General features: G+C 41.5%; 1 protein-coding gene across 3 annotated transcripts in view; it reads left to right on the forward strand.

Moving 5' to 3' along the window:
- Positions 1-13,769, forward strand: part of Cnga1 (cyclic nucleotide gated channel subunit alpha 1) — a 38,073-nt gene that overhangs the window by 22,054 nt on the left and 2,250 nt on the right. For all 3 annotated transcript variants that reach the window (NM_053497.2, XM_087584452.1, XM_087584453.1), the window contains 7 exon segments: positions 332-452; positions 1,186-1,287; positions 2,765-2,827; positions 6,883-6,924; positions 7,014-7,121; positions 9,058-9,165; positions 10,377-10,483. In NM_053497.2, coding sequence (NP_445949.2) covers positions 346-452; positions 1,186-1,287; positions 2,765-2,827; positions 6,883-6,924; positions 7,014-7,121; positions 9,058-9,165; positions 10,377-10,483 — 637 coding nt within the window. In that variant the 5' untranslated portion in view covers positions 332-345.

Below are 13,769 nucleotides of genomic sequence, written 5' to 3' on the forward strand. Positions count from 1 at the left end.
TCTCTCTCTCTCTCTCTCTCTCTCTCTCCCTCCCTCCCCCACCACCTCTCTGTCAACTCCCCTCCCCATGCCCAGAATTCTATACTATACAGTCGTCCTGTGACTGGTACCTCAGGGGGAAGGAATGGCCCGCAGAGGCACCCCCTTCCCCCCCCCACACCATCCTGCGCCCCCACCAAACATAACCCTGGCTTTTCTCTCTTTTTATAAAACACAACTGCCTGCATCTATCTAGGCTCATGGTGTCTCAGCATAGCCACTGTAGTGTGAAGTGTGATCATATATGTAAGCATAGAAATTCTTCTTATTAATAGGAGTTATGTCTTCTCAGATATTAAACTAACCATGAAGACAAATATTATCAATACGTGGCACTCCTTCGTAAATATCCCCAACGTGGTTGTACCAGCTATCGAAAAGGAAATTCGACGCATGGAAAATGGGGCGTGCAGGTGAGTCTGTGCACTTTCTCACGCACTTTTAGCACGAGCCCGATTTTCTGGTAACTTATCTAGGTTTGTTTTCAATTATATCATTTGTAATTTTAAAGTGTATAACCTATTTGATTTAGTGAATTTATTTATACTTTGAACAGTATAACTTGTTCATCCCATGATATTATAGGATGTAGTTTTTGGAAACATCTATTAAGCAGCTTGACAAATACTTCTTTACTTATAAGTATCATGTTTCCCCATGGAAATACAAAGTCAAAGTAGATGACATTGCTATACATAAGTGTGAAAAAGTATATAGAATGTGAGATCGACTAATATATTGTAATACTGTAATTTTTAAATACTCTTAAGTGTGTGTGTGTGTGTGTATGTGTGTGTGTGTGATAGAATTTTCTTTTAATGGAGGGAAATAGCAGGAAGTGACTGTTTATTCACACGTATAAAATGACTCAAAATTTGATGCTGAATTTCTATTGGACAAACACTGACCTCTACCAATTGGCCATCAAACAATAGTGATGGCGAGTCCTAGAAAGTGTATCTGAATCTTCACTGGGCACATACTCTATAGAATGCTATACTCCTACCTCAATCTCAACATGTGCTGTGGATTAGTCTGAGAAGGGTAGAAAGTGATAGGGTGACTGCTCACCTTGAGGAGAAGTGGTACTCCTCAGAGCTGGTTAAAACATGAATCCTACTCACCTCTGCTTTCCCTGGATGGCAGCTCATTTTCTGACAATGACAATGGCTCTCTGTCTGAAGAATCAGAGAATGAGGACTCTCTCTTTAGAAGCAACTCATACAGAAGGCGAGGACCATCCCAGAGGTGAGTAGGGGCATCCAGAGTGTGTCTTTTAAACATGAATGAAAAACTTTCTATTCCTTCTAGAGAGCGGGCTTGACAAAGGCTCTTGCCATCGAAATACTATGCAAGATTTTACAAGTACCTTGCTATTTCTATTCCTTACCTTTGCTCTTTCTTGGAAAACTGCAAGTGTCTATTCACAACCACGGAGTTCCCAGTCATAACTATATCCCACCGTGCTCCCTGATGCTAATGTTTGTTTCTCGGAAACTTTGTACCCCAATACCTCTCTTGACCTGAGCCTGAAGGAATAAGACTCTCAAGCAGCAAGACGTTGAGCACAATGACTGGAGATAGGAAATAAAGATGAAAACCAAGAAGACAAAAGCAGTAACTGGGACCAGAATGCCTTGCAATAGCCCACGACTATGCCAAGCATGCTTATTTCCTTTTTCTTTCTTTCTTTCCTTCTTTCTTTCTTTCTTTTTTTTTCACAACTGGGGACCGAACCCAGGGCCTTGCGCTTGCTAGGCAAGCGCTCTACCACTGAGCTAAATCCCCAACCAGCCAAGCACGCTTATTAAGAAGTACAGCATTATATGTATCATGTGTAGGAGGAAAAGAGTCAAGGTCAGTGGAGAGCTAAATCAGACAGTGTTGGCAAGGAGAACACAGGATACCTCAGACAGAGCTGCCTTACGGCTGATAACCACAGACCAGGGGGACATGGGTTCCTCAGAAACCACAACCTTGACTCTTTCAAGGCACTGGCTCTAGTCTCCGACTGGCCTCGACTTGTCTGTTCCTAGACAAGGACACAGAATAAAGTTCTATTTGTCTTTTCATCGGGGCCTCTTAGAAAGTCTTAGATGTGTTTGGCGCCCCACACTCCCATGATCCTTTGCTTCTCCTGAATGCATCCTTCAGGGCTCTGAAATAACTACATATGGCAGGGTGGGCTATCATCCTCTAAACTGCTATATCCAGTGGAGCCCACTACCAGGAGATATAGTATGGGATTAGGAGAGGGAAGCTTAATACCTACAAGGGTAGAGAAAGCAGTCACGTTCAGATATGGAGCCTGGAGGGCACTGAAGGAGTGTGCTATGCTGGGGATCAGGGTTTCTAATCCTATGCAATGTATTTTCATTTTTTTTAGCTTTCCCCCTCTTTTTGTTTCTTCAAATTGACTAACTCTACCTTTGCATTCTATATTTTTAAAACTCTTCTTTCCCATCTTCCCGTCTTCCCTGACTCTCTGAGGTCGATGGCATCTGTCTTGGTTCACTCAAGGCCAAGGATAATTTTTTGGTACGAACCTTGACCAATAAGCCTTTACTAACTGCTTTGGTTCAATACACCGCTTTCTGGCAAGCCGTGCTTCACAGAGGTTTTTTGTATTTTTAAAACAGTCATCTGGGCAATGTTACATAGTGAATAGAAAACTGCCAGTTGAAGATGGTGGCTATTGTGATCTTCTGTGTTTTTCCTTTCCCAGGGAGCATTACTTGCCAGGCACCATGGCTCTTTTCAATGTTAACAACAGCAGCAACAAAGACCAGTAAGTACACCTACAGGAGAAAACAAAAGCAAGCGAAAAAAAACAACCCACCTAGCAGTATGTAAATTGGAAATATAGCTAATACTTAACACGTGGAATAATTTAGCAGAGGCGACATTCTATTATTTTGGTAATTTATATCTTGAAAGTGCACCTGCCCCTATTTAAAGTAATGTATATATTTTATTCATTGACTTAGATATATGTCTTTTTAAAAGGTCTATGTTACATATGCTGTTGTCCTTCCTAAGTACAACAAAAGTCATAAATTCCTACACAGTAGACCTTGGGCCACATTCTCCAGGAGGCAGCCTCTGACGTAGAGGTTTGTGTGCAGATTCATTGCATGTGCCCTTCTGAGCGATACCTGGAAGGGAGTTACGGGTGGTAGAACTGGGCAGAGGGAGATGCTGAATGTCAGTGGATAGGTTTGAGCTCATGGGAGTTTGGGGGCACGCATGTGTTTTCAAGCTGCTGCTGTCCTCAGGTAACGGAGCTGGGCCTTTGCAGTTGCACACAGACATTCAATAAGATCTGCCCTAGCAAGCTGGGAGATAAATGTAAAAGTGCTGATTTGGGGGGCTGGAGATATGGCTCAGTGATTAAGAGCACTGTCTGCTTGACCAGAGGTCCTGAGTTCAAATCCCAGAAACCACATGGTGGCTCACACCATCTGTAATAAGATTGATGAGGTCTTCAGGTGTGTATTCATATAATAAATATATCTTTTAAAAAATGTGCTGATTTTCATTGTATAGGCCTTCTTTACAAAGGATAGGAGAAAGTGAGTGACTGTGACCAGGTCTTGGTGTGTGGAGAGTAGGTGCTTGAAAGCCGTGTGTAACTGAAATCCTGCGGCCCTCCTCTGCCCTGCTCAGATCTACTCTTATAGATAAGAAATGATGGGGTTTCTCCCCCCCGGGATGTTCTTTTGTCCCAGGGTAACTTGTAAGAGTACGATGGTCAATGGAATATAGAAAGGTTTCTGACAACTTTACATGCTTTTGAGGTTTACACAGCAATTCCTTATCTGCTTTTATTCATCCTACAGCCCCCTCACCACTGCAAAGAACTCCTGGTCTAGGAAAATGCAGACATTTATCTGGGCGTCATGTTTTCCCTTGGCATGGTTACTAGACGTGTCCACTCATTATCAAAGACAGGCTGGGGAAAGGATACCATAATGTCATGGTTCTCAACCTTCCTAACACTGCATTTAATACATGCTTAATACACATGTGGTGATCACCTACCATAAAGTTATTTTCATTGCTACCTCATAACTGTAATTTTGCTGTTGTTATGAATTGTAAGTTTCTGATGTGCAGGAGGTCGGATATGCGACCCCTGTGAAAGGGTCCTTTGACCCCCCAAAGGGGCTATGACCCTCATGTTGTGAGCCACTACCGTAATGGATCATGTGCCTGTCAGATAGTTTTCCACTTTTTCATTGGGTTAACAGAAGGTGCTTTCTACCTTTGATGATCAGGATCATAAAACTTTACAGTCTGGTGAGGCTCCTTTGCTGATTTGATTGTTGGAATGAGGAGTCCAAAGTGGCCAGGATACCCATAGATTAATGTTTAATAGGCCAGTAAGTGTGCCCTTTGGCAGATGTGTAGACCCTCTTTCATGAAATGAAATTCTCTAGAACCACGAAACCTAGATGTGCAGGGCTGAGAAGTGTAGGGTGAGAAATATACTTTCTCTATGTAAAGTGTCCCTAATTAAATACCTTGGTTCCTAGACCTGCGCATTCTAATCATGTCCTGGCGTAGAGTACCACCTAATGACCATCCTTTCTCATGTATACAGTGTCCCGAATCATAGTCATTCATCTTCAAGGAATCTGCACTCGCTGTCAGCATTTCAGTGCCTTCTGAAGCTCACTCCACGCCTGTTACATGTCAGAAATTTCTGAGTGGAGCAACATATGATAGGACTATCGGCTTTCAAACTCAGTATCTGGACTGGCTACTTTTATGTCAACTTGACACAAGCTACAGTCACTAGAAATAAGGGAGCTTCAATTGAAAAAAAAAAAAACATGCCTCCATCAGCTTGGCCTGTAGGCAAGCCTGTAGGGTATTTTCTTAATTAGTGGTTGATGAGAGAGGGCCCAGTCCATTGTGAGTGGTGCCATTACTGGGCTGGTGGTCCTAGGTTCTACAGGGAGCGGGCTGAGACAGCCATGACAAGCAAGCCAGTAAACATCATGCCTCTATGGCCTGTGCATCAGATCCAGCCTCCAATTTCTTGCCCTGACTTCCTTGGGTGATGACAAGCAATGTAGAAGTGTAAGCTGAATGAAACCCTTTCCTCCCTATCTTGCTTTTGGTCATGGTGTTTTGTCATAGCAATAGTAATCCTAACTAAGACCGTATCCAATGCCACAATTCCTTTTGCTAGAAAGTAGACTCAAAGTGATGCTGCACTGTGCTCTTTATAAGTGGCTCAGACATTAGAAATCCCTTAACAATAAGACTGGTCAAATTTGTGACAAAAAAACATATACCACAATATAAATCAGTATCAAAATGTTTGATGTCCTTTCTGGGCAAAAATCCAGTGAAGTTAATTTGCCATCAAGTGATTTACCTAAATACTGGAGTAACATCTATGTTCATGGCCCAAATGCTCTGTAACTGGAAGGCTGGCTGTCCAACAGCATCCATGGTAAGAAATCATGCGTTGCGCCCAAACATGGCCTTTACTTTTGTTGTCACAGAGGCTGCATTCACATTCACATTGTACCAGCACTGGGGCTATCCCAATGGGGGCTGGATTTATCAGCTAGCTGAGTCCCGCAGTCTACTTGGTTGTTCTCTGACATGGGGTAAACAGATTTTCAAATGTTGTGCCCATGGATCTGTTAGTCTGCCTTTTCTCTAGAACTACTTTGCCTGAACATTTAATCTTTTTTCCAACTAGGTCCTTCACCAACTAGTTAAGGCCTTTAGGATTGCCCTAATGGATATGAATGCATGAATCTTCATATATTCTTAAGCTAGCCATATCTTTTTCTATAGAATGTGAGTTGACTGCATGGTCCTTGGAGCTTTGTCAATGGGAAGTTAACTTAACCACTCTGTTTCAAGGCCACCTTTAGATGGTTTCATAGACATAGACAGTTTGGAATTCCCAACCCAACTCATCCATGATCTGTGTTCCAGAAGCTAAAACTCCATGTATGGCTGTAGCTAGGTCATGAGTTGGGGTTGGTAAAACAGTGGTGAGCAATACGGGTGGGATGGCGTGCTACCCACTGTCTCAGCAGCTTCCTCTCCCTCTGTGATTCATGATGCACCTCAGATATACTACTTGGTTGTATTCGAGATTACTGTCCAACCTCATGAGCAGAATGACTGACCATGAAATTTTCACGAACTTTTCATGAAATGGTCATGAAAACTTTTACGAATGACTCATAAAACAACAACACTAACAACAAAAACAAAGCCAATCTTATTTCCTTGAAAGAGAATTCATGACATTTTCATGAGATTCTTGATGTTTTAATTTAACAATATTTGAGAATAGTACCATAAACTTAAATTTAAAAAATCATTATTTTTATATATTAGAATTTTGAAAGTATACTCATTCCAGGCTGTTGTTTATTAAGTTAGTGAATTTCTTTAGATTTTATTTATTTTATTTGAGTACACCATCACTGTCCTCAGACACATTGGAAGAGGTCATCAGATCCCACTGCAGATGGTTGTGAGCCACCATGTGGTTGCTGGGAATTGAACTCAGGACCTCTGGAAGAACAGTCAGTGCTCCCAAACACTGAGCCATCTCGCCAGCCTGCTAGTGAATTTCTTTACATGTTTTTCTTACTCTGCCCTTTTCCACTTTTGTTTTCTATTCCCTGGGGCATGTTTTGCTTGTTTGTCTGGGTAGCTCTTTGCTTTTGTCTGTCCTTTGGGTTTCTGAGCACTGAGGCAGGGCTTCAAATGCAAGTCTGAGAATCCTTGCTCAACGGAGAGGAAAGTAGAGAGAATCTGCGTTTGAAGTGATGTGACTATGTGACAGATGCTGTTTTTCTTTAGAGACCCAAAGGAGAAAAAGAAAAAGAAAAAGGAAAAGAAGAGGTAAGCCAGACTTTGCACCAATGCCTCGTTGTGCTTGTGCCTCTGTGTGTTGTTTGCAAATGGTAACTATACAGACTCAACTTTTCCAGCAAGGCCGATGATAAAAAGGAAAGTAAAAAGGACCCAGAGAAGAAAAAAAAGAAGGAAAAGGAAAAAGAGAAGAAAAAGGAGGAGAAACCCAAAGAAAAGAAAGAAGAGTGAGTATTTTTTACTGGCCTTGAAAACAAACATGAGATTGTAATGCATTGTAGAGGTAGGCAAGATTTCCCAAAGCATGGAGAAAGCTTTATAGCAGAGATATGGCCTCAGATAAAGTCCTTCCTTAAATATTTAAGAACAAACATTTTGTATAAATTGCTATCAAACTTTTTTCTAGGTTTCCTAAAATTAGCAAGTATGAATTTTCCAATTAAAGAATGTTGCCATGTTAGTTAATTCTCTCTCACAGGCATTAATGAAGATCACTTCCCATGAATATTCAAGATAAGGATCACAGGGCACTGAGGATTGTTGTTGTAAAAATATAAAAAATAAAAAAGTAAAGTTCTCTCCCCCCCCCCCCCCCAGGTCCCTACCGCGGTGTCCCAAGATATCTGCTAGATATCTTGGCGGAAACACATCCTAGCCGCACTCAAACCCTCACATAAAAGAACACACAAGGGGTTGGGGATTTAGCTCAGTGGTAGAGCGCTTGCCTTGCAAGCTCAAGGCCCTGGGTTCGGTCCCCAGCTCTGGGGGGGGGGGGGGGGGGGGAAGAAAACACAACACAATAATCTTAGATCCAATTGGTAAGATAATATTGCCCACTTAAACATACAAAGCCCGGTACCCTCCATCCCTTAGGAACATTAATAACAACCTGTAAATACACAGAGCAGAATCTTAACATCACCTGCCATGGCTTCTCACCCTCTCCTCCTCCTGTCTCTTCTTTCTGTTCTAGTCTCCTCCTCTTCCTTCAAACTTCTCTCCCGCCCATCCTTCCTTTTCCTCCAATGACAGGCCTCTTTCTATCCTGTACCTGCCTGTCACCTGTACTTTACAAATTCAATGGGGAGGTGGTTCTGGTGAAGTTACCTGAGTTCTGAGTACAAGACTAGGCAGCTGTCCTTGGGGCAGTGGAATTAGCATCAAAATACAGTAACTTCAGGGCAAACCACAACAGAGGATCTCTTCAGACTGTAGAGATTTTTTACAGAGGACAAAATTAAAACTTGATAACTTCATTCAAAATATTTTAAAAAGTACCCCAAAGCCACGGTGCTTTTGGCAACGGCACAAGTGCATCCCAAATGCTGGCCCCCGAGGAACTCCGGGTCAAGTAGACAATTGAAGTCTAGAATTTCATGAAGGGAGGGCAAAGCTTTTGCAAAGCTTTTGCAGAGCTTTTGTCCAGCTTTTAAGGAGAATTCTTTTAGATCAAAAAGAACTTGTTCTCTGAATTTATTTATACAAAAATAACCCATCAACCAGTAATTCAGCTATTTGTGCCTGTTCAGAAAGTTGTTGAAGCTTTTATAAGGAGAAAATTTCTTAAAAATATAGGCTTGGTATCGGAACATTTCAAATGTTTCTTTGATTACGTGTTTTATTCCTTTATACTTTATGCCCGGTGTGACTCTCAAAGGTCATTCCCACAAACATTTGAGCGAGTTCTGCGTTATTGGTGCTGCACTGTCTTTTTTTATGGACGAGATACTGAGTCACAGCTCCCCTCCCTCAATAGCATAGTTCAGCTCATTTTGCTTCTAGATAGGGGAAGGGAAGTGATGGAAAAAAAACCACCGTCCTATTGCCTTTACCCTTACAAAGGTCTGTTGGGAAATCTTTAGCTTCCTGTAATTTCTGTCATTTGCACTCCGTAGTTGGGGAATAGAACTGACTGCATCATCATAGTAAAAATAGGGCTTAACTATTTGTCATTGTAAGACTGCTTATTTAACTATCTACTCACCCCTCACTAACTAACCAGGCTTTTATGGTGAATATAATTATGGAGCTAATCTTCCTAAATCAAGGGGATCTGAATTCTACTACAATAACCATGGGTGGTGGTTTGGCCATATTTGAGATGGTAAATACAAATATTTTTGTTCTTTGATAATTTTCCTTTTTGTTTCTAACTGTTGCTAGGGAGAAAAAAGAGGTGGTTGTTATTGACCCTTCAGGAAACATGTACTACAACTGGCTGTTTTGTATCACTTTACCTGTGATGTACAACTGGACGATGATTATTGCAAGGTTTGAATATACATTTTATGTGGATTTCAAAACACTTAAGAGTTTACTGCCAACGTGCTTTGACCTAGGGCTCTTCAGAGCACGCCACTTTTCTGTACATCAGGTTGGAAAGGGTGGCTGGATCCTTCCCAGTGTGTTTTCCTGAGGTTAGAAGGTCTTTTACTCCTGCTGTGCTTGGACACATGGTCTTGGGATGGGATGGGTATGAAAGTAGAGGCATTTTTCAAACTTCCGGTGGTTCAATCATGCCCCCTGGACACTGGGAGGAACTATAATTCTTGCCCCAGAAAAAATATTGTCCATAGTGAAAAGCAATGAAGGATGTAGTGTCTTAAGCATCTTAATTGTTCCAGAGTAGGAAATTTTCTTTGAAGTTTTTGGGTATAGTGGGTATAGATAAGGAATGCAAACTTTGGGATCAGTGGGCTTCCCCGATGAAAATTTTTTTTTTGTGTGTGGTGTGTTTGTGTATGTATGAATACACATGTATGTAAATGTGTGTGGAGACCAGAGGTCAGCCTTGTGTGTCCCTGGGATGTTATCTACCTTGCATTTGAGATAGAATCTCTCACTGACCTGGAACTAGCCGGTATATCTATGCTGGCTGGACAGCCAAATCGGAGGGGTGTGGTCGGGTGGGAAGGCTGCTCCTCTCTGTTTCTCCAGAGCTAGGAGAAACATATGACGCCATGGCTGTTCTGTTGTTGATGCTGTTGTTAACATGGTTCTGAGGATTGAATTCAGAGCATCCTGCTTGCCTATCGAGCACTTAACCAATGGAAGGATCCTCCCAGCTGAGACAACTTATTCTTTGTTGTTGTTGTTTTGTAATACAGGGTTTCTCTGTGTAGCCCTGGCGGTCCCAGAAACTCTCCATTTATACTAGGTTGGCTTTGACCTCACAGATCTTCCTGCTCTGCCTCCCCAGTATTGGGATTAAAGGAATGTTCTACCATGCCTGGTTAATGCTTATCTTATATCTATACAAACGTAACTAGTATTGATGGAAAAGATATAACTCAGAAGTGTGAGCAAATGAATCCTAACCACTCAAAGAGGGATTTGGGGAACTGTGATTGACTAAATGTGTTCTGCAGACCTTTCTAGCCTTAGCATGTTGTATATAGCACCATGAAAAAAGTTATACAAAGGGGCCCTTGATTCCAATCAGTCTCTGTGTCATTTTATTTATACATTTCTTTCTTTTATAGAGCATGTTTTGATGAACTCCAGTCTGATTACCTAGAATATTGGCTCATTTTTGATTACGTATCAGATGTAGTCTACCTTGCTGATATGTTTGTACGGACAAGGACAGGTAAGTATGATATTTATGGCCTTCTGAAATGTCTTGCTTTTATCTCTACCACATAATGACATTTCCAAACCCTCCTGTTCTTCGGGATAAACTCACAACCCCAGTTGCAAATATGACTAACATTGTCCTACTTGTTGGCCTAAGTCATTTCTGCTGACCCAGGAAGATGTTACTAGGACACTTTAATTTTTTTTTGTTAACCTTTATTTTCATTTTATGTTATGGGTGTTTTGCCTGCACGAATGTTTGTGAACTGTGTGCACCAAGTGCCTAAGAAGGCCAAAAGAGGGTTTCAGATCCCCCAGACCTGGAGTTACAAACCATTGTGAACTGCCAAGTGGGTACTGAGAACTGAACTCATGTCCTCTGAAAGGATAGCCAGTGCTCTTATCCTCTGAGCTATCTCTCCAGTCTCCTAGGTAACCTTGTTAATGTGGATTGGTGGTTTTCCTTCTTTGCCCTATTGATTGGGTCTATGCCAGGCAGAAGAATAGAGAGAATAGAAATGTTTAGTCAATATTTGTGTGTAAGGGGCAATTGCTGCCAGACATGGAGTTACTTCAAAGGGCACAAAGAAGCATGTCATTGTTTTACAGAAGAGGCTTAAAAGAGATGTTATAGGAAACTAAACTGGGTAGTTCATGTACCAGACAGTAGGGAGTACCATCCAATAGCTCTCTAGTGGAAGTGTGTTCAGCACGCAGGTGTAAGCTCACTGTTTCTACACTGCTCCCCACCGTAAATGTAACCATTACACACAGCACTGATGCCTCTCATAATCACAAAGGGATGCTCTCTAAGTGTCAGGGCAGTGCTAGGTTGCCAGAGCTTTCTTACAGCTTTGGGAGTCGAGGTGGGAGGAGAAATGAACTCTCTTTGTACTGCTGAAACTCTGGATTCAATATACAAGGCCCACAGTAACAGCACAGAAAAGAAGATTCTAAGGGGATTAGAGACAGCCTGGAGGGTAAGATTAAGAAGTGAGAATATTATCTGAAGAACTATTTATATCTTACACTCAAGGGGAAAAGCATAACTATGAAAAGCAGGAAGATGCAGGGCAGGCACCCGCACTGCTAAGAGTAGGGCTGGGATTCTGCCAAGGAGTTACGAAGCATCTATAACACCACCTACAATTTAATCAGTTCTGGTTAAGTGCTGGGGCTCACAAGGCTCTCCCTAACTTCAGATGTCAGGCACATGACCCAACTTGTGTTTCTTTCTTTCTTTTTCTTTTTTTAAAAAGATTTATTTATTATATATGAGTACACTGTAGCTGTCTTCAGACACACCAGAAGAGGGCATCAGATCTCATTACAGATGGTTGTGAGCCACCAGGTGGTTGCTGGGATTTGAACTCAGGACCTCTGGAAGAGCAGTCAGTGCTCTTAACTGCTGAGCCATCCCTCCAGCCCCCAACTTGTGTTTCTACTCAAATAGCTATACATTACGGTTCCCACAATCCCTCCTCAGGATCAAGTATTTGCTAGCAAGGCATACTAAACCCCCCAAAACCCACACAGTAGTTTATTCTATTAATAAAATAAAGAACATGATGAATGGTGTGGATGAACAGCGAGAGGCAGCGGCAGAGAGGAAGAGTGTGGAAGGCCTTGAGAGCTTTTGTCTTCACAAAACTGGGTCATGGCATCCTTCTAACACTCTGTGTTTGCTGCCTCACTTGCCTGCTCTCGGATCACCAAAGTTGATGATGTTTATGAAAGGCTTTATCATAGGGCAGAGACAAAAAAAAAATGTTGTTTCTTCCCCACCCCTCTTCCTCTCCTGGTAGAAGAGGGGATGGAGCTGAAAAATCCCAAGCTTCTGAACATAGTGTATTTTGTGACCAACCAACCTAGGAGCCTAACCAGAGCTGCCTCCATAGAACAAAGACGCCCTTATCATCCAAGGAATTCCGAGCACTCTGGAGTTCTGCATCAAGAGCTGAAGCCAAGGCTGAGTATTAGAACAAAGATACAGCTAGCACTTTGTTTTCTTGGGAAATCATAAAAATTTTAACAATGGTAGGCCATAAATTGAGAACAGGAACCAAATATGCAACTTAGCATATAATATTACTGCTGAATATGAGTGCATTCATCAAAGAAAGGGTTTTCCCGGGTGTGTAAAATCATATATTGATCAATCAATCACTCACTCGATTTATCTATATTTACCTATCTGTATTTTTTTTTATGTCAGGAGCCATCTAGGATAGGCTAAGACTAGCTGGTGGCCCTCTTGGAGGTGGCCCACCACTTTTTTTGCATGGTCTGTGATGGGTGAGCTCAATGTCAAGGCCCCAAGAGATTGCTTCCTGCAATCTCAGGATTGCTTCCTGCAGCTGATATCCCTTTCCTGTCATTATTAAATTAAAATAACAATCCCTGGGCATTAGCCCACCCTATTGAGCAGCTCATCATAAAAGTGAACTTCCATGAATTAATGCTGTTTAGATGAATTACCGATTCTATAGAATTTCTGGATTGATTAAAATAATTTTAGGAAGAAAGTTTTAAGAGATGGTCTCAGTTGCTTTGCTAGAAAGATGTAATGAAGTTAGAATCAAGAAGAGAATGTGCCCACTCATAATAGTAAGTAAAGTGTGCATAATAAGAAATACAACAAGCCTTCATGATCACACTAAAAGGGAAATAGGTTTGGGACAAATTTGTGTTCAAGAAAAACATTTAGGTCTAAGAATAAAGCCACAAGTGTGCTCTATGATAATCCAAGGCCATGTAAAAACTGTTGCTTTGAACTTATAATGAGCATACTAGGATGAAACATTGCTTTGAACTTAATATCAACATCCTTCTGTAACTCCCATTTTATGTAATATTTCATCTCTGAGGTAACTTTCTAAAGAACTTTTTGTCTAAGGATGTATAAAAAGGCCAGAGAAAAGAAATAAAGTTGTTGGTTGGATGGTTTATCTTGGGGCTCTGTGCCAACCATCCATCCATCCATCCATCCAAATGTATATTTTGTCTGTCTGTATGTGTGTAGGTATATGTGTATGTATGTAACCATGCATGAATACTTGTGGAATTGATTGAGTCAGATGGCTAGGCCTGACCAGAATGTGGGTGTGTGAATGTATATGTATCTGTGTATATTTGCCAGTATAAAGCATTTTAATTCTTCTCCTTTCCTTCCCCTTTCATTCACAAAGAGTTAAGCAGCCTAACCAGAGAGGCTTCTGGCTGCCTGGACAGAGAAAGAAATGATAGCATTTAAAAAAAAATCCCTTAATTCCCAGTTGATAGGCAACAGGTGTCAATTG

The sequence above is a fragment of the Rattus norvegicus genome, chromosome 14, assembly GCF_021556685.1.
Source record: "Rattus norvegicus strain SHRSP/BbbUtx chromosome 14, alternate assembly SHRSP_T2T, whole genome shotgun sequence".
Taxonomy (NCBI): domain Eukaryota; kingdom Metazoa; phylum Chordata; class Mammalia; order Rodentia; family Muridae; genus Rattus; species Rattus norvegicus.